Source organism: Corvus moneduloides, chromosome 26 (genome assembly GCF_009650955.1).
Source record: "Corvus moneduloides isolate bCorMon1 chromosome 26, bCorMon1.pri, whole genome shotgun sequence".
In the NCBI taxonomy this organism is placed as follows: domain Eukaryota; kingdom Metazoa; phylum Chordata; class Aves; order Passeriformes; family Corvidae; genus Corvus; species Corvus moneduloides.
The window spans coordinates 173,999-194,035 of NC_045501.1; the positions used below are offsets into that span (position 1 = coordinate 173,999).

General features: G+C 46.4%; 1 protein-coding gene across 11 annotated transcripts in view; it reads left to right on the forward strand.

Annotated features, from left to right (window-relative positions):
- TANC2 (tetratricopeptide repeat, ankyrin repeat and coiled-coil containing 2) overlaps nucleotides 1-20,037 on the forward strand; it is a 195,997-nt gene that overhangs the window by 163,166 nt on the left and 12,794 nt on the right. For 9 of the 11 annotated variants that reach the window (XM_032091741.1, XM_032091740.1, XM_032091744.1 and 6 more), the window contains 10 exons: nucleotides 3,039-3,161; nucleotides 4,193-4,429; nucleotides 6,285-6,470; nucleotides 7,339-7,432; nucleotides 11,897-12,030; nucleotides 12,619-12,742; nucleotides 17,373-17,548; nucleotides 17,938-18,070; nucleotides 18,619-18,648; nucleotides 19,537-19,628. In XM_032091741.1, the coding sequence (XP_031947632.1) occupies nucleotides 3,039-3,161; nucleotides 4,193-4,429; nucleotides 6,285-6,470; nucleotides 7,339-7,432; nucleotides 11,897-12,030; nucleotides 12,619-12,742; nucleotides 17,373-17,548; nucleotides 17,938-18,070; nucleotides 18,619-18,648; nucleotides 19,537-19,628 (1,329 nt within the window). The remainder of the gene's footprint in view (nucleotides 1-3,038; nucleotides 3,162-4,192; nucleotides 4,430-6,284; nucleotides 6,471-7,338; nucleotides 7,433-11,896; nucleotides 12,031-12,618; nucleotides 12,743-17,372; nucleotides 17,549-17,937; nucleotides 18,071-18,618; nucleotides 18,649-19,536; nucleotides 19,629-20,037) is intronic. The other 2 variants (XM_032091742.1, XM_032091747.1) reach the window with 1 other exon arrangement.

The following is a 20,037-nucleotide window of genomic DNA, read 5'->3' on the forward strand; positions in this document are numbered from 1 at the left end:
ACACTGCAGGAAGATCAGTGTCACAGTGACTGATAAGCATAGCAGAATGTTGTTTAGGAGTACTACAAAGTTTTGAAAGGGTTTGAATTAGCTGGATGAGAAACTGTAACTTAGTCTTTTGCTTTTCCTTGAATAGATTTTTTTTTTCTTTATTTTAACAAGTATTTACTGAGGATTTGTGAGTCTTTACTCAGTGAAACAAGCTGCATTAGTTTCTGAAGGAGGCACTAGGCTGGAGTATTGCAGACCATGTTTAAGAGCTTGAGCATTCTTTAAAGAAAACATTTCCAAGAGTATATGCATAGCCTCTTTGCCAGTTGTTACCGACTGTATTTGTTTCTGAACAAGCATTGTTCCCATTCAGGCTTTTCATTCTGGCTGATCTTTTGCTGAAGCCATTACCAGTGTGGTCATGGGTTTTCTGCCAAGTAGGGAGCGTGTCAGGTCATCAGTTCAGGGTGTTTTTCCTTAAGTTGCCATGTTACAGCAGCAGACACAAAGATCTTTCTGTAGACACAAAGATCCTAATTTTGAAAGTATTTATGGAGGCCCGGTGCCATTATAATTCCATTTTATGTACTCATCAGGAAGCCAGGAGAATATTAGAACAGAGCTAAAGCATTTTGTCCAGACAGGGAGTACTGGGTATAGAGGTAGACTTTGATAAAACATCTCAGAAAATTTATTTATCCTTCCCCAGTCCTTCTTAGTTTGAATCCACTGGTACCGTAGCAAGGTGATGATGGAACACTTGGAATTTCCAGGTGTAAAAAAAAGTAAGTGATGCACAGACACAAAGTGCTGACCTGACATGTGGTGGGAAGACACTTTCACATTCCCATCTTCACTTGCTGGCTGAGGTCTGATGTTTTGCTTTCTCTTCTAAACACAAACATCCTCAAACAGTTCAGGGGGGAAAAAAAGCAAAAGTACAAATGTTTCAGTTTTTTAAATAGGTTACCAGCCTTAACAGGAGCACATGGAAAGCCAACTTGAAAAGCCTGGCATGGAATAAAAGGGCACCAAGAGAAATGTGCGGCTCTGATACAAGAGGACCCAAACTTCAGGCTGGCGTATGTTTTGCAAATCAGCCAAAGAGAAGGCTTTAATTTCATCTTAAATTAGTTGAAATGTCAGTAATACAGAAGTGGGTGATGCTTGGAGCAAACTGGTCTAGTGGAAGGTGTCACTGCCCATGGCAGGGGGGTGGAATGGGATGGGCTGTAACCCATTCTAACCCAAACCAGTCTGGAATTCTGGGATTCTATAAAGTGCCAATGGCCAAATAGCAGAGGAAGTGATAAGGTAAAAATTAAGGATGCTGACAGCTGCATACATGACAGGACAGGAGAAACCAACTGTTTGAATACTGGGGTTGTGGGAGTTGGCAAAATTTTTTAAATGGTCAGGCCATACCCTGGTCTCATGTTGGATGATCCCAATGAAGTAGGAACCACTGATGATATTTTTGTTTGATGTTGTATCAAGCTGGGATTTGTTTTTGCTGAAGGATTCACTCTGCTCCACAGTTCTGAAGAGGGAATTAGAAAAGGAAGATGCAAGCTGTAAAATGAGAAGTAGGGCAGGCTTTTTTCAGCAGCTGAATGATTATGGTGTTGAATGTATTTTTTTCTTTAAAGGATAAATGTCACCTTTTTTGTCTTGCACTAATATCTAAGTATATATATATATTCTAATGCAACAGTTAAGATTTTTATGGCATCTGTGATTATCTTCAGAGGGCTATTTTCAAAATATCTACCATTTTCCTTGGTCCTGATGGTGATTCAGGCACCTCATTTATGGGCTTGATAGTAGTATAACTATTTTTAAATTATTTTGTTTATAAATTGCTTTCCCTTTCCCAATTTCATCATCCTGAGTTTATGAAATTTAATATTGACCTCTAATGTCCTGCGTTGTGTCATTTCAAAGGCAGCATTTAACAGCGGCTCGAATTCTTGAGCTCCTTCTCCCTCAACACAAGCAGATATTTTTCTTGGTTTAGCTCTCTGAATTTTAAGGAAACAAGCACATGGAGCTGTTATTTATAAGAGCTCGTCAAATCTATTGCTTCTTTTGGTGATAAAACCATTTCAAGTGACAAATCTGTTGACGGCTAGGGCGATGCTGCAGATTATCTTTCACACAGAGGAATCAGAGGTTGCAGCCGAGTCCAGCAGTGGGTTGGGATGATGATTCCTGCACATCTTCCTTCAGGGGAAACAAATCCCACCTGGTGCTGCTGGTTTTGTTCCACCATCACCATCCCAGTCGCAGTCACACAAACCGGAACCGGATCCTGCTGTTTTGCAGGGATGGAAATGACCATCCGGCATGCAAGGAAGTGGAAATCAGGGTTTTCTTATCAACATAGAATTAAAGACGCCTGTGCAGTTTCCATGGAACCAGCAGGCTTTCATGGGAAACCAGCAGCAGAACTGCAGCAGGCAGGGCATGCTCACGGCACGGCTCCTGCTGGAGCGGCCTTCCCAGCCCTCTGCTCCTCCATCCAGCTGTTCACTGGGAGAAACCGGCTAAACTGTGGTCTGCCAGTTAGTGATGATGGAAAATACGTCAGGCATTCTGTGTGCTATGTATAACGTGATCACGGACACCGACTAGAAAGGCTGGAGACAATCTGGTACAAGAGACCAGGACATGCTGCTCCCGGCTGTCGTTGAAAGTTCCTGAATTTATCTTATTGTGAGCAGATACTGTGTACTTTATTAAAAAAGAAAAGAAGTAGCGATCTGTGCTCCTTAACGTGGCATTTTGTGAGGGTGTTGAATGGATCTGGTTGCTCAGAGTTTAATCCTGCCTTTCCTAGGCCTTGGAGATGGCTACTACCTTTACAAGTAATTTTCTGCAAGCTTATTAGTTGATTGTGAAGGTCAGATATGGCAAATTGTCACATTATCTTGGGTGTAGTCATTATTGTCCTGAAACTCCTTTGAAGTCCAGAGACCCAGGATGATCTGCCCAGTGTAACTGAGCAGATTTGTGAGCTTGGATCTAAGTTACTTTCTCTTTTTCAGGGTCTGAGTAAAAAAGTTGGGGTATCTTCCTCTATCCTGCAAGGCCTTTGGATCTCCTACAGTACTGAAGGTCTTTCAATGGCTTTGGCATCTCTGAGAAATCTCTACACCCCGAACATAAAGGTACTGGAGGAGGGGGACGAGAACTGGGGGCTTCAGACCTCACACAAGAAGCTCCAGCAATGGGCAGTGACCATGCAGAGTATTCACTGGAGCCAAGTCCAGTGTCCTGGGCAGCCTGAGCAGTTTGCTGGGTGTTTATCCTGAGCTGAGGAGAGGCCTTCAGTCCACTTGAGATTTTTTTACCATTTGGGGTGGTCCCTCAACTCTGCTACTTTGACCAGGGATCTCCTTTTCCTTGCAATGAGCAAATAGTGAGTTTGTGCCTGTGCAAAATGGGATTTTTCCTTCCCGAAGATGTGGAATGCGACAACTGATGTTGGAACTTGACAGCTCATGTAAAGGGCTCTGGCTTAGATAGGCATGAACTCTGAGGTAACAGCAAATCCAACAGCATGTGCTCATGTGCTGGTTCAGGCACTTCTTTTACAGTGGTAATATGAATGTATTGACTTAAGTGAGCCCATCTCTACAGCAGAAAGGATTTCAGACAAGAGATACAGGTTTGGAATTGTTTTCTGACGTGGAAGGATGTTTGTCCCAGGTCCTTCCCACCCAGGCAAGATGGGCTCAGTGTCTGTCCCCATGTCCCTTCCTTGTCACTCTCCAGCATCAGGCAGAGCCTTTTCCACTGGTGCCGAGTGCAGAGGGAGCCACGCAGTGGGGCAGCCAAACCAGCCCTAGAGAGGGATCCCATGGGAAGGATGCTGAGTACAGCTCTCTACAGCTGTGTTTTGATTCCCCATGCCTGCCATGTCCCCAGCTGCTGCAGTGGGGCTGGAGTGCCTTTGCTCCGAAACAAAGGGTGGCTGCACCCTTCAGACCACTTCCTAGCCACTTGGGGAATGATTAAACTGCTCCATCTACTTAAAATGGGACCATTTATTGGGCAAATGTTTTTACTCAGCATTTTATGTCCTTTGCTGTTTGTCTGGAGATGTGCCCAGGGCCCTGGTTTATGTTTCAGTGTTGCCCTTACGATAAACTCCTGTCTCTCCATAAAGCTCAGCCAACAGCTCTCCTTCCCTGCGCAGGTCAGTCGCTTGCTGATTTTAGGAGGTGCAAACGTGAATTACCGGACGGAAGTTCTGAACAATGCCCCCATCCTGTGTGTCCAATCTCACCTGGGGTACGTGGAGATGGTGGCTTTGCTGTTGGAGTTTGGGGCCAACGTTGATGCTGCTTCGGAGAGTGGCCTGACCCCACTGGGCTACGCGGCCGCCGCTGGGTTCCTGAGCATTGTGGTGCTGCTGTGCAAGAAACGGGCCAAGGTGAAGTAGCCACATTGCTCAAAAGCTGATCTAAACTGTTCCACATCTGTTCAAGGCTGGGTAGGAGCTGCAGGCAGGACATGGAAGACTGGCTAGGGAGCATCCTCCAGCAGATGAAGCCAGGAGGCTGCTTTTGGTGTTGTTTTTTCTGCTAAAACACAGTGGGTTTAAAAGTCCTACACTGACACCAACTCCTGAGAGGCAGTAATTGGTGTCTAGAATTCAGGTCTGAGGTAGGAGCTGCCTAGTGACGCTGCACTGGTGACCTGCCCAAGATTTCTGGAGAACTCCTTGAACCTCACAAGGTTAAAATGGCAACACTGCTTTTCCAGCACAAAACATTCTTTAAATATCTCCCCGAGACACATTTTCCAAAAATTTCCATCAACTTGTCCTAGAAAAATCCCCTTTGTTTAGCTTTGTGATGAGTGTTCGGAGTTTTAATTGTATATAATAAGACAAGTTGAAATACTTCGTTGAAGAAGAAAATTGTGCTGATTTTTGAAGTGGAGCCTCCTGGAAACAATTTGTGGTTTCTCTGTATGTTTAATTTCAGTTCAAAAGGCAAAATATGGGTTTGTGTAGTTTTGGTACGGATGTCAGGATGACTGAGGGACTGTTTAGATCTTGCTGGGTTGTGTTGTCTGTAATAATGTGAGAACAGTATGAAGGAAAAAAGGAATTTTGCTTTTGTTGGATATTTTGAGAGAGTTTAGTGACAGAAGTCCTGCCACTCATAGTTTTCCTTGAATATCCCTAACAGTACTGAGGAAATACCCCCAAAACACAGCTCGGTGTAGTTTGAAGACTGAGATATTGGCAGAAAACTGCAATATTGATTACTGCAGTAGTTGAGAAAGGAGAAATATTGACATATTATTAATGTGAATGTGTTACAGTATATGAAATATTTCTCATATGTGTTATACTACTGTAATTTAGTGGTCAGGCCCTGGCATGGGTCACCTAGAGAAGCTGGGGTTGCCCCATCCCTGGAAGTGTCCAAGGCCAGGTTGGATGGAACCTGGAGCAACCTGGGACAGTGGGAGGTGTCTCTGCCCATGGCAGTGGAGTGGAATGAGCTGGTGTTTAAGATTCCTTCCAACCCAGACCATTCTGTGATTCTATGAATTAATATTAGTAAAATACGTTATATGATAATTATTTATTATTTTTATGGCAAATAGTACATAGCAGAGCACAGAAGGGGTTAACCAGCAGGACAATGATAATTGACCTGCCTTTCTTGTGTTCTTCAAGTTCCTGCTACTGGGATAGCATCTAGAAATCCTACCTGATGTATTCAGGCATCAAGTGGAAACCGTGCCCCAAAATACAACCAAATAAGTTCCTCCAGAGCTGTCAAGCACTGTCTCTATTTTCTGTTGACTGTGCCTGCACTGAGTTCACGTTACGGTGTCTGACTGCAGGCTGAGGCACTTCTGGGACTCTCAAAAGAGCTGATACCTGGACAACAAGCTGGTTTTCTTTTTGTAGATTTGGCTAAAGGAGATGATACCAGTGTGATTTCAACGCACAAGAACATTTGAATGCTGGACTTCAGGACACAAAGGAAAAAATATTTTTGTAGTCTTTTAGTCTGAAGAAAACTGGAGAAACCTAAAAAAAGTAATGATAGCTTCCCCAAAGCAAACATTTGTGGCCAAGATGATGCCGGAGCCTGGGACATCGCTTTGGAAATGTTTGTTTTCTGGTCATGGAAGTGATCGTTTACTAGAAAAATGTGCATTTTGCACATGTGGCATTATTTTGAAATTGGGATTGGAAACTCTGAAGAGGCAAAGGTTTTTTGCGCATGATTTGGTTTAACTGTATTTTGTCATCTCTTTTCGAGGTGGATCATTTAGACAAAAATGGACAGTGCGCCCTGGTCCATGCCGCTCTCAGGGGACACTTGGAGGTGGTGAAGTTCTTGATCCAGTGTGACTGGAGCATGGCTGGGCAGCAGCAGGGAGTGTTCAAGAAGAGCCACGCAATCCAGCAGGCCCTGATCGCCGCTGCCAGCATGGGCTACACCGAGGTAGGGCCTACCCTGCTTCTGTGGGGAGGGTAACCAAGGGTCGAGCCTTTCCTGCCCACTCACAAAGAGCATCTGGAGGTGGAGTCCAGAGTACTTCTGTCCTGCTCTTCCTCCCCATCCCATCCCAGTGTTCACCGATCCCTTGGCAAACCCTGTGGTCTGGGCAGGTGTCCAGGAGAGGAAACATAACAAGCCTTTAAGTTGTCAGAATAAACTTATGGAATAAACTTTTAAGCAGGGGTAATAAGGTGGATGAACAGCACATTGCCTACACCACTCCTCCAGCGTGGATGGGGAGTGTGAGAACATGTAACTTTGGACTGTGTGTCGGGGAGAGCTTCCTCCTGCCATCCTGACAAAGATTTCTGATGGGGAAAATTATGCATAGAATAATTTAGGTTGGAAAAGACCTATAAGGTCATTGAGTCCAACCCAGTGCCAAGCCCACCACTGCCACTAGTCCCCTCCGCAGAGCCCCAGCGACCAATGGCAGCCCCTGTTCCTTCTCCTTTCCTTGAGAATGGGTTTCTTTCCTACCAAATACCTCCTCTCAGCCTCACCTCCTCCAGGAGATGCATCCGCTGCACACACCAGGTCATCTCCAACAGAGCAGACACAGTCCCACAGGGAACTGACCCTGCCAAGTCTCATCACGTGCCGTCATATCAAGACATTTGGTTGGGGTTTTTTGCTTGTACAGGGCAGCAGGTTCAGTGATTAATCTCAGGAAGAATATATCCTTGATCTCAGGGTGCCAGGCAGAGACTGTTCCCTTCCCTCTGTGTATTCCGAGCAGCTCGTGTGACGGTGTCAGCAGTTCCTGTGTAACCCATTCAAGTTCACGATCTGACACATCATTTTGTTTTAGATCGTCTCCTACCTGCTCGATCTTCCAGAAAAAGATGAAGAAGAGGTGGAGAGAGCACAGATCAACAGCTTTGACAGCCTTTGGGGAGAGACAGGTGATTTCTGTAGAAGTTGCAGCTTCTTTGTGCATGTTTGTGTTTGTATTCACGGCCTCTCAGTCCCCTGGTGCATCCCTGATCCCTGGCATTGTTCTGATGAGGGATCAGTTCCTCTGTTTTGATTCCAGGTGATTTACAGGTGTCAGCATGAGGCTTGCACTCAGCTTAAGTAAATCAGAGAAGTTTAGGTTTTGAAAATCCTGAGCTACTGCAGCTCCTGGCTCTTCTCAGGAGCATGAGACATGGGGCATTCTGACCAGTCACTGATTTCTCTGAAACATGAAATGGACGTGCAATTCTGTGGTTTCTCTCTTGATATTGGGCATATTTATCCAAAGCATCTCCTTGTTTCTCTCTCCACCTCCCCATTACATGCAGCACTGTGATTGTTAAAGTATCCATTGATTTTCTGAAAACTCCTCATTATTTAAGCAGAGGTAGTTAAAAAAATATTCTTTTGTGCAGTATTGCATTTCTGCATTGATAGGTACAACACAGAATCCATTCTTTCCTAACTTCTCACAGGAAAAAAAAGGACAGCTTTAAATCCACCCCTTTAAATCCACTAAAATCTCTCTTTTTTGAGACATTCCAACTTGGAGTTGTTAGCTTTTAACTGCAACAACCTCATAAATATTGTCTTTTGCCATTTGTACTCAACTCACTTATCCATTTGCATCACTGGTGATGTTCCTGTCAGGTTAATACACCCAGGTAATGTTCCTGTCTGGGGAATGGAGCATGGATTGTGATTCTGTCAGCTTTGCTTAGAAATGACACGATCCAAGGGGACGAGGGCTGGCTGGGGTGTGGCTCAGCCTTTGCTCAGGTTGTTTCTGATTTGGAGGAGGCGGGGGGGGGAGCAGGGTTGTATTTTGTGCTCATTTGTACCTGTATCTTTGAAAGTGTGGCCTTATTAGAGCCATGTGATGAATGGAGTCTATCAGAGGGCATTGTCCTGAGCTCTAAAGGACAAAGCTTGAGGGATGAGGTGTCCTGGGAAGGAGCCTGGCTGTGCTGCTCTGGGCCACTCGCAGGGCACTGGGGAAAGAGCCAGTTCTGCACCCATGGGAATGTAACAGCAGCAAGGGCATCGGGCCATTATTAGGCAAAATAGAGGCAACAATAAATAAGCAATTTCAAAGTATCCCTGGGGTGTCATGGGAGAAAAAAGAAATTGGCTGTGGAATTAGCCCAGTGAAATGACTGAGCATTGGTGATGGGACAGCAGCTTTGTACCAGTGACTCACAGTGTGAGTCACTGTGGCCAGTCCTCAAATGGATTTTCCAAAAGGGTCTCTGGTGTTTGGGTCACAAGGACTGTCTTGTAAATAAAACAGTGATCAATCCCTTCAGAGTGTGATCAAAAGCCACTGAGATGCCTCCCTGCAAAGTAACCTCATGGACAGCATCAGGCACTACAGATATCCCTTCCCTTCCCGTCCCGTCCTGTCATGTCCTGGGTAGCTCTGACATTCCCAACCTGCCTGTTTCCATCTCTGTTGTCCCACACCTCTGCCTCCAAAAATCCCAAAAGACGGACTAACTGGGTGTCTGAGAGTTTCTCTGTCAGAGGGGGGTTTCTGAGTAACTGGGACAGCTGGGAATTGTGTGACAAATCACACACAATTAGGGAGCCATGTCAAAGGAATATCCACTTACACCATTAAAATTGATAGTAGGTAAGATGGGAAAATGAGCAAAAATGAGCCAGCCACCACACTGAGCAGCCTTTTGTCTACGTGAAACAAGTGTGTAACTTCATATGGAACTCAAGACTCTCTTTCACATAATTGTATTATTTTCCCAAAAGTAAATAGAGAGTTTAAATAAATTTGGAGAGAAATGCAGGTTTCCACCTAAAAATAGCAATCTGCTCTAAAAGTCTGAATCCTGGCTTGTATGGGTTTTGATACTTGTTACTCATGTCTCATCTTCCACAGAGCAGAGTCGAGTGCCTGGCTCGATGATATCAGCCTGATGTCATCCAAATGGCAGTGCCAAGTGACATCATAAGTTTAGGAACTGCTGACAGCACACTATAGCCAACTCCAGATGGAGTATTTCCCCCTGGGACAAAACTAATATCAAAACCCAGCAGAAAAGTCTCTGAGTCACTTATGCTATCTCCATCAGAGCTGGAGGTGCAAAAAACATCTCCGGCAAGCTGTTTGTCTTGCTGCCAGGCTGTGAAACAGATACATGTGCTGGATAGGAGCAATTTAATGATTCCTTCTCCAGATAAAGTTGTTTTTTCCACAAGAAAACACAGCAGCAGAAGCAGAATATGCTGTTGCAGATCCCTGGTGTAGGAGGCCATGGCTTGACGTTGCTTGCTGACGGAGATGGGCACATCCACACCTGAACCCAGTCTCAGGCTCTGTTAGAGCTGTTTTGAGAAACACAGCAGCTGTTGTGTGGTGTTTATGCCAAGACTTGGTTACTGCACGGTGAGTTGTTCTTCTGGCACTACATCCTCATGGAAAAGCTGCAAAATGAACATTCCTGTTTACCAGCCCAGGATCCTGGTTGCTGCTCCTTGGCTGGGCTCAGTGGACTCACCTTGGTTGTGCTGGGCCATGAGAGCTCTCCAGCAGACAGTAAAACTTCAAACCAGCCCATTTCCATCCTCCATAGTTCCTCCTGGAGGAGCAAGGTCTGGCTGCTCAGTAGCACAGGAGCTTTTGAGCTTCCCTTGAGCTGGAGCTGCAAAGGACAGGCTGGAGCCACATACCCACACCAGCTGATTGGACCCTGAGGAACAGAGCAGCAGAAGGATGTGTCAGTGCAGGCAGAAGGGACTGCAAGGGGGAGTGGAGATAATCATGGATCGTTTCAGTAAAGTTTTCTCCAAAGAACATTTCCTAACAAACACCAAACTCTAGAGTGATTTACAATATTTTCATTGTTGCAAACATAAGTAATTTTGATGTAAAATACCTCAAATTAACCTGCAACATTTCAAATGCAGGCAGGTTTAGAAATAGAACCCAGCAGCCCTGCATGCCCATCCCTCTGCCTCCTTCTATATTTGTAGCTTACGTTTAAAACCCACATGGATCTGATTATAGATTTTGCAGAATGTTCTGCTTGTGGCAGCAAAATGATTTTTCTTTTAACTCTTGGTGTCTCTCAACCCCAAGAGAAGAAAATTCAGCCACAATGTGGAAGAGAATTGAGAATTAATTAAATCCCCCAACATTAACAGTGGTGCAATTGGAAAGCCATCAACACCTTGTAATCAGCCAACCCACAGAAATGTACTTCAAAGAAAAAACAAGCGACATCAGTCAGAAATAGACTCCCACCTTCTGCTCCAACTCCTACCAGAAGCAGCAGAGCGTGGAGCCAGTGGAGCTGTGCTGAAGTGCACAGAAAGTTAGGGAGAGGGAGGAACCAGAAAGTCTAAAATTAATACTGAAACAAGTCACCAGGAGGTCCTGAACTTGGAGCTATTTTCAGATTGAATGTGTGTTCTCTAACTCAACCACACTTCTGAGTTATCAGAGCACATTTTGTCAGGGAAAGAGCTCTCAGGTGTTGCTTCTACCCACCTGTAGTATCATGAGCACACGAAAATGAAAGATATTTTTGGGTTTGCACCAAGACCCTGGCTGGTAGGATCAGCCCTGGCCGGAAACAAAGCCCAGAAATAGTGTTCTTCTTGGAAAACAGGTGAACAAATCCATCCTATTTTGCTTTCCAATTGTTTCCCTGGTTTCAAAGATCTACAGGGTGAAGTGGGATATGGAAAATAAAAGTCCTCCATCTGGATTACACTGCTCTGTACCTTTTTGGGCAAAGGAAAGCCACAAATGTGACTGACATCAGTGGCTGGCAGGATCTGTCAGTGCCTCCTGCTTGATCCCTCACTTGCTCCCTTGTAGTCATGGTGAGATGGGGCAAGGACAAGTTGCTGAAGGTCTTGTCAAGTACCTGCAGACCTGTGTTTTGTCTGGATATTGTGCCCCTACTCAGACACATTCGGCCTCACAGCCTATGGCTTTGGCAGTAGGGAAAACAGTAATGGATTCATGATCACATCTCTTTACAGCCAAACCTGAACCTCAGTCACACTTTTAACCTCAGTCACATTTGAACCTCAGACACCCCTTGAACCTCAGTCACACATGCCTGTAGATTATTTTATACTTCTCGTGGTTCTCATCCTGTTTCACTGACTTGCAGAAAACAATAAAATCTGATTGTCCTAAACAGCGTTTTTCCATGACATTATGCAAACTCTTCATGGAAGAGTTGACCTTTGAGGTAACTAAAATGACAGGAGTTGAAACTGTACCAATCCAGCCCATTTTCTTTGTTCACTTTGCCTGCTGTGAGATAGGTTTGGCATTTCAGGCCCCATCACTTTGGTATCCAGCAGAAAGACCCAGCTCTGGGTAGGAGAACACTCCCCTGAGCATGTGGCTCTTCCCTTGACTGCTCTCCTCTGTCGTGCAGCTCTGACGGCGGCCGCAGGGCGCGGGAAGCTGGAGGTGTGCAGGCTGCTCCTGGAGCAGGGCGCCGCAGTGGCACAGCCCAACCGCCGGGGCGTTGTCCCGCTCTTCAGCGCCGTCAGACAGGGCCACTGGCAGGTGAGTGGGGTCCTGGGCCCTGGGATGGCCAGAGATGTTGGGTCAGGCCATCCCTTCTGTCCTGCTGGAATACGCATGGAGAAGACAAGCCCCAGCTCTTTTGGGGAATGATCAGAGCGAAAAGAAGGGATACTGATGCTTCAATCGCCCCAAGTTCTGGCTGGCTACAGACAGCTTTGCTTAAGTCCTGTGTTATCATAGAAGCATGGAATGGTTTGGGTTGGAGATCTTAAAAGACCACCTAATTCCATCCCCCTGCCGTGGGCAGGGACACCTTCCACTATCCCAGATTGCTCCAAGCCCCATGGCCCTGGACACTTCCAGGGATGGGGCAGCCACAGCTGCTCTGGTTATCTCACCATTTGAGAAGCAAATGGGATGCGTATGACTTAGAAGAACATTTTTCCTGTCCTTATACCTCTCTTCCTTCTCATAATCCCTAATCATCCATCAGCAATCCCAGAGGGCACCATGCCTGGAGGGGTGAGAGTTTTCAGAATGTGGGATCTGCTCTGCTCTTCCTTGGTTCTGGCATCTTCTTAGCTGGGTTGCCATGTGTAACCTGTGTCCTGGCTTGGTGTGTTGCAGATCGTGGATCTCCTGCTCACGCACGGTGCTGATGTGAACATGGCAGACAAGCAGGGCCGGACACCCCTGATGATGGCTGCATCTGAGGGACACCTGGGCACTGTGGAGTTTCTGCTTGCACAAGGTTAGAGCACATGTTGGGAGGTGTTGGGGACCAGCCATGGCACACCCCACCACACCAGCTCCAGCTCAGCTGCAGTTCGTGATGTCAGGGTGTGGATTGTAATCCCACAGCTGGGAGAGCACCATGTCCAGCTCATTGGACAACGAGGCTGGAATAGTCATAGCCTTAATCTTGACTGGCGGTTGTGTTACCTGCTTGGTGCTCTCTGCCTCAAAACCACGCATCTGAGTTAGCAAATAAAATAACCACAGATGCTTTGAGCAGTGGTTTAAGAATGTGCCCTTGAACCATGCTGAGAACTTTCCCTGTAGACAAAAATGAACACCAGATGCGATTGAACCATCGGCATCGCTGCGGAAGGGCAGCCAGGCAAGAGCTGGGGACACGTGGTAACACTTCCATTTTTAGCTCTCATATTGTTACCCACATTTTTGACACCAGCACCAACAGGAGGGTAAGGCCCCAGCACAGACAAGGATTTGGTGAATTTGCTGAAAATAAATCAGCCTGCTCTGTACCCACAGCTTCCTCTGTGCTCAGTCCTTTCAGTGATGACTCTCTTTCACTGAGGGTTACTCAGCCAACAGGAACATGGGTCAGTTTTGCTCATTCTTGCTGTACCTGCTTGAGGTGAGTTGGAACAATTTGCTGCCTGTGAAAACACAATCAGTTCTGATTACTGCTGTTCCTTACAGGCTTCTTTGTCTTTTATTTTGGACAAATAGCCAATGTTGGTTTGGTTGGGTATTTTTTTTTTTCCTAGAAATAGCATTGTTGTGTTGTTATTTGATACTTTTATTCCAGGTAAGATCCCTCTTTGGGAAAGGATATTTCCTTCATCTCGTAACTGCCTATGTCTGACCTCTTAGCCAAAGAGTGAGACACTTGAATATTTTATGTAATAGTTGTTAAGAACATTTTTTCTCTGTAAAATCTACAAGAACAAGTTTCTCATTCCCATCTGTCTGTTCTGAGCCACAGCCAGTGGGATCCTTGCTGCTCAGTGCTGTAACCTGCACAGGGATGTGACAAAGATCAGTTTGAGCTTTTTAGGAATTAATTCAATTAATTCTTTTCTGGTCTTCTGTTGTTTTTAAATCTCAAATTAACACTCTCCATCTTCGAGATTAAATGTGGCCCCTTTTTCAGCTTGACTAATAAATCTGTGTTTAAAGGCTTAAAATAAGGTGGTTTTTTTGTCCCCAAACTTGAGAACTGTGCATGCTGCTTGAGACTAACTCATTCAGAGGAGGTTGAAAATACAAGATAATCTGGGCTGTGGGATCATCAGCAAATGCACATAATGTTTCTTTGGCTCTTTGGACACTCTTTGAGAGCCCAAAAAGTCAAAAATAAGAAAATTTTTACTTTAAGAGGTCCATTCTTCTAAATATCATAATAAATTGCACTGCAAAGACTGTAACACGTGGTCCTGAAAAGTTAACTCAAGCCTGGGCAGAGTGCAATGATACACAGTGCATTTAATTAAAATGGCTTTGACAATCCTGCTCAAGGTTTCATTAAAATCAAAGTGTGTGAATCATAAGCCATAAGCATTAGTTAGTGTGTTGCAAAGCAAATCTCATTTGACTGTACTTGATTAATGCAGTCAGCGTTTGTAAACACATTTTATTAGCAAAGTTGCGGTCATCAATCAATTTGAAACCCAAAATTTCAGAGTTACCTGTGGCTTAACACCCAGAAATAATGGGGGTGTGAACAGGGAATTAGTAAACTTCCCTGGTCGCAGCTCTGCTAAAGCTGATATTTATACAGATCTGTGTGACACAAAGCAAAATAATTCCTCGTGCTCGTTCCATTTGGAGGGAGCTTGATTCTGAATCTCATTTTCCTGCAAAAATCAATGCCTTGGTGTTTTTCTTGAGCATCATCTCTTGGGGGTTACCCTGCCTGGGCACTGCAGCTTTGGGTGCATCCTCTGTTCAGAATCCATCCAACATCCTGGCCACTCCCTGCAGCTTTTTGGTGCTCCACGTGTCAATCTTTTCTTTTTGACTTAAGTGGGCTCATTGTGCCTGATGGATCATTAAATCACCAGGCTAGATGGAAGCAAGAAATATTTTATGATTAGAGTTGCGAGGCCCTGGCACAGGTTGCCCAGAGAAGCTCTGACTGGCTCTGGATCCCTGGAAATGTTCCAGGCCAGGTTGGATGGGGCTTGGAGCAACCTCATGTAGTGGAAGGTGTCCCTGCCCATGGCAGGGGAGTGGAACTGGGTGGTGTTTAAAGTCCATTTCAACCCAAGTCATTCCATAAGAAACACTTGCAGTTAGTTTTTTTAGGGAAGGAGCAGCTCTCCCAGCCCTTCCCAGAAGCAAACTGGGTTTACCCAGATGGAATCCTTCCCGCTGCAGGATGGATCAATCCCATGAGATCACCTTAAGCCACTTGCCCTTAAAACCATCCGTTTGTTTCCTGTGACTGCCTCAATGCTGAATAAGTCAGAGATCCCTGAAGGATGGAGGATGCCTTTGGAGTGAAGCAGAGGCTGTACTGGGAGCCAGAGCTGCCTCTGGAGCTCAGTGTTCCCATGAAGGTTATGCCCAGCCTGCCTTCAAGCAGCCTCTTGGCATTACTGTTGTCTGCTTGCTTAGACCTTCAGCTGGCTCTGCTGCAGGGGTACCCTGGAGTCTGTCCGTGTCACCCTGTGGTGTGGAGTGTCTCTTCCACTGGAATGGAAATGAGTGGGAAGGTTGAGTGATGACATGGCTTTCCAGGCTTCCCTCTTACTGCAGGAACTTTCTCACCTGCTCCAGAAGAGTCAGAGGGAAAGTATAAGAGAAGACTTTCATGCTTTGAATGCAAAGCTGGTTCAAGTAAGCCGGAATGAAACGAGGCTTTATCCTGAGCAAAATTTGGGCTTGGGTCAACTCAGGATCATCTGGAGGGGCTTTCCCAGAGCTTCAGAATGGCTCCTGGGTGCAGTGTGGGCAACGTGAGAGAAGGCTGGCAATGTGTTGAGGTGCTGGAGAGTGTCCAAAGAAGAAAACAGAGCTGGGGAAGGATCTGGAGCACAAGAAGTGGCTGAGGGAGCTGAGGGGGCTCAGCCTGGAGAAAAGGAGGCTCAGGGGGGACCTTCTTGCTCTCCACAACTCCCTGCCAGGAGGGTGCAGGCAGCTGGGGGATTGGGCTCTGCTCTCAGGGAACAAGGGACTAGGGGAAACAGCCTCAAGTTGCTGTAGGGGAGGTTTAGGGGAGGGATAATTTCTTCACTAAAAGGGTTGTTCAGCCCTGGCACAGGCTGCTGAGGGCAGTTGTGGAGTCCCCCTCCCTGGAGGGATTTAAAGGATTTAAAGATGTGGCACTTGGAGACGTGGTTAGTGGAGGGCTTGGCAGTGCTGGGGGAACAGTTGGATTCAATGGTCTTAAAGGTCTTTTCCAACCAGACTCAGTCTGTGATTCTGCGTGGTCATCCCTTGAGCCTGTGTCTTGCAGTCTGTGTCCCACCTTGGCATTCCTGATTGCCCCAGACGCTGTTTGCCACCTCCCCCACTGACACTCCACGCTGTGTTGAGAGCTCTGGACGGAGGTTCCTGAACACACCTGGAGCAAACATCCCCGTGCTGTGCCCCTCCACAAACAGCTTGTGCCAGCGGGGAGACCTCTTAGTCTGCTCTCAGCTGGGCAACCTGTGCCGGCCAGGGATATGTCAGCTGGGATGAACAGGAATGTTCAGGAAATTCACATCACTCCCCCACTTGCTGAACATTCTAGAGGCAGGGAGTCTCATGCCGGGAGGTTTAGAGTTTGCCTCCAGGAGAAAAGCACTGCAGCAGCAATTCATCCCAGCTGCTGGCAGGAGCATCCCACAGGTAGCTGCAGCTCCTCGGAGGAGCAGAGCTGATACAGATCATCTCTGCACACTCCAGAGCCAGAGACCTGGCTGTGCCATGGCAACAGGAGTTGTCTTCACGCCATGAAGAGGAGTGTTCACTTAAAGCTGCTGTTCAGCTCTCATATCTGCATCCATATGCCGTGTGGAGCAATACTGACCCACTGGTATAGCAGCGCCATTTCCTCATCCAAGAAAACATCAGGTCCCCCTCTCCTTGGCTTGCAGTTGGCAGTAGTGTATCCCACAACGTTGTATTTATATTGGGTAGAGTTCAGGGAGAAATACTGCTGGAAATGGTGTACTTTTGGGTAAAGGGGAGGGGAGTGAAGAAGGGAAAATATGTGCTTTTTTAGGAGAACTGAGCTGAATTGACTTAATTCCCATGGTGACCTGCTGAAACAGCAAAATGGTCTTCATCTCTGACTCACACAGGCTGGAATGGGGCTGGATTAAAAAAAAAAAAGCAGTTAAAAAGATGATGTCTCAGATGGGGGAAGTCAGATCCACTGTGCTGCTCAGATGTTTGCCAGGAAAGCTCGCAGAGGTAGGCGTGAAAAAGTTTGCAGCTTGGTGTGAATCAACTCGTTTGCCACAGTTCCCATCAGTGTATTTGAAGTTGCCACGAGGGTGGGATCTGTGGTGGGAGAAATGTTAATAAAGGAATTAATAGTTGTGTACAAAGCTCTCTGAAAACAAGCGTCGTTGCTGAGCAGAGGGTTTGTGGTAAACGGTGCTAAACAACGGAGAGCTGTGAACTGCTGCTTGTTCTTTCAGGTGCCTCTATTTCTCTGATGGACAAAGAGGGCTTGACATCCCTCAGCTGGGCCTGCCTGAAGGGCCACCTGCCCGTGGTGCGTTCCCTGGTGGAGAGCGGAGCTGCCACGGACCACGCGGACAAGAACGGCCGCACGCCACTGGACCTGGCAGCGTTCTACGGCGATGCTGAGGTGGTGAGTGGCCTGTGATACGCCCAGAGGAAATGGGCAGTTGGTGTAAAAGCCATAAAATCATACAGTTCAGCTTGACGTAGCAATAAACACGTGGAGTCCTGGCCCTCCATATGGGAAGGTGCTTCCATAGAAGCTGATCAGAGAATCCCAGAATAGTTTGAGTTGGAAGGGAACTTAAGGACCATCTCATTCCACCCCGTGCCACGGGCAAGGACACCTTCCACTATCCCAGGTTGCTCCAAGCCCTGTCCAGCCTGGCCTTGAACACTTCAATGGATGGGACAGCCACAACTTTTCTGGGCACCCTGTGCCAGGGATTCTCCACCACTGCAGGGAAGGATTTCTTCCTCATACCCAGTCAAAACCTACTATTGGGCTTCTCATTGCAGGTTCAGTTCCTGGTGGACCATGGGGCCATGATCGAGCACGTTGACTACAGTGGGATGCGGCCCCTCGACAGAGCAGTGGGCTGCCGCAACACCTCGGTTGTTGTCACCCTCCTGAAGAAAGGAGCAAAGATAGGTAGGGACAGGGGAGCACTGCCATCGGCTCTGCGCTCAGGCAGGACTCAAACAGTGGGGCTGGCATCTTAAAAAATACAAGTATAACCCAGGGGCAGCCTCAGTCCCAGCCGCTGCTTCGCACTCTGAAAGCAGATGGCGAGTCAGGACTACTTGGTTCTCTTTAGTAAAATGGGGAGTTTATTTTTTTTCCTGTCTTATTACTTAGCAAAAGTTAATCAATAAACAACTGTTTCTTTGGCAAGGTCTTTCCTCTGGTAATGCTTTTTCTATCTTTACTAGTCTGAGTTGCCAGGTGTACTCTGTCCATGCCTTGCTGTGAGCTGCTGCGTTCACTTGCTCTGTGTATGCTTCCAGACCTCAGTGTACCTGCACTGCACCACACAGCTGCTCACGTTACGTTTTCCTGTGAAAGGGGATTTTGCTGGTGCATTGGCTTCCTCGCTGCCTGCCTCTCACAGCTGCTTTTTTCCTTTCTTTTTTTTTTCACCTTCATCCATTTTTTTCCCCCTCTCTCCTACAACTTTTTGTTTTCTCCTTTCTTTGAAGGTTGTCAGACGTTACCGAGTCGCCCACGAGGTATATCTCATTGCTGTCAGCATCAGCTTCGATCTGATAGCTTTGTCAGCCTTGCTTTCTCCTGTTTGATTTAGCCTGCATGCGTCCCCAACACCTCTAATCTTTTAATTTACCTCACCTTCAAATAATTTTTTTAATGACTGTTGCAGAGAATAACTTGAACTCAAAAACTAACCTCCTTCCCCCAAAACGTACTGAATCTACTTATAGAATATTGTTGACTTATTCTCACCCACACTAATGAGTTGTCCTCAAATTTTTGCCACCCCTTCCCTCCCAGTATTACTCCTTGAGATACAAGCTGGCTCTGCAGGGTGGCCCCTGTGCAGAGCCAGAGCGTCCCCAGCCCAACGATGCCTTCAGCACCAGCAGCACTTAGACACGACCTTTCCTTTGTCATTTTTTTCTGCCTGAATGGATTTTCTACTCTAGTCTTTCACGTCTTGTGAAGCTGGAAATCACAAAGCACTTAACCACAAACCACCTATCAACAGTCAAACTGCAGATTTCCTAGTACACTTCCATAGATTTGAATTCAGAAATGTTTTTATATAACCACTCTGATTTTTCCTTTAAATACAGTTTGTTTCCCCATCTCAGCCTGTTCCACATTCAGCACTGCCCTCTTGTGGAAATGGCTCCATCCTTTCCCAGACCATTGGGATTAGCCTTAATGACTGCAAAGGAAAACCACTGCAATGGGGATGACGTTAATTTAGGTGCCAGAGGAATTGTCAGCTCGATCCTTTGGAGCACTCTGCCCTTTGACCTTGCCAAGTTGTTCTCTCCAGCAGAAATTCCTACCCCAGGGTATTTTTTTCCACCCAGCTTCCTACCACCCTTGCATTGTATGAGTTCTTTACCCATCATGCATCCTGTACACTACAGGTCCAGCAACATGGGCAATGGCAACCTCCAAACCAGACATCATGATCATCCTGTTGAGCAAGCTGATGGAGGAAGGAGACATGTTTTATAAGGTGAGATGGGTGGGTCTGGGGACATGGAACAGATGCAACTTGCAGCATCAGTTGGTATGAGGTTTTGGCTGTGTTAGGTCAGTGGTTGGTCCTCCCCAGCCTGAATGGCTCTGTGATTCTAGTGCTGCTGCCTTAACCCATGGCAAGTAAAAGCTCCCCCTCACAGCGTTCCTTGTGTTCCAAATCGTGTGGTTTTGGTTAGTGGGGTTGGAGAAGGGGGGATTGATTGCCCAAATCTGTAATGAAGCTGAAGCAAAGCCAAGTTGCTCTGGATTTGAGCCAGCACTTCATTTCCTCTTTGAAAACAGCAGGACCCAAGTGTCTGTTGGGAGTGCTGCTGCTGCCATTGCATCAGGTCTGGCAGCTTTGTCATTACCTAGGCTCACTGTTGGGGATCAAGGCAACGGGA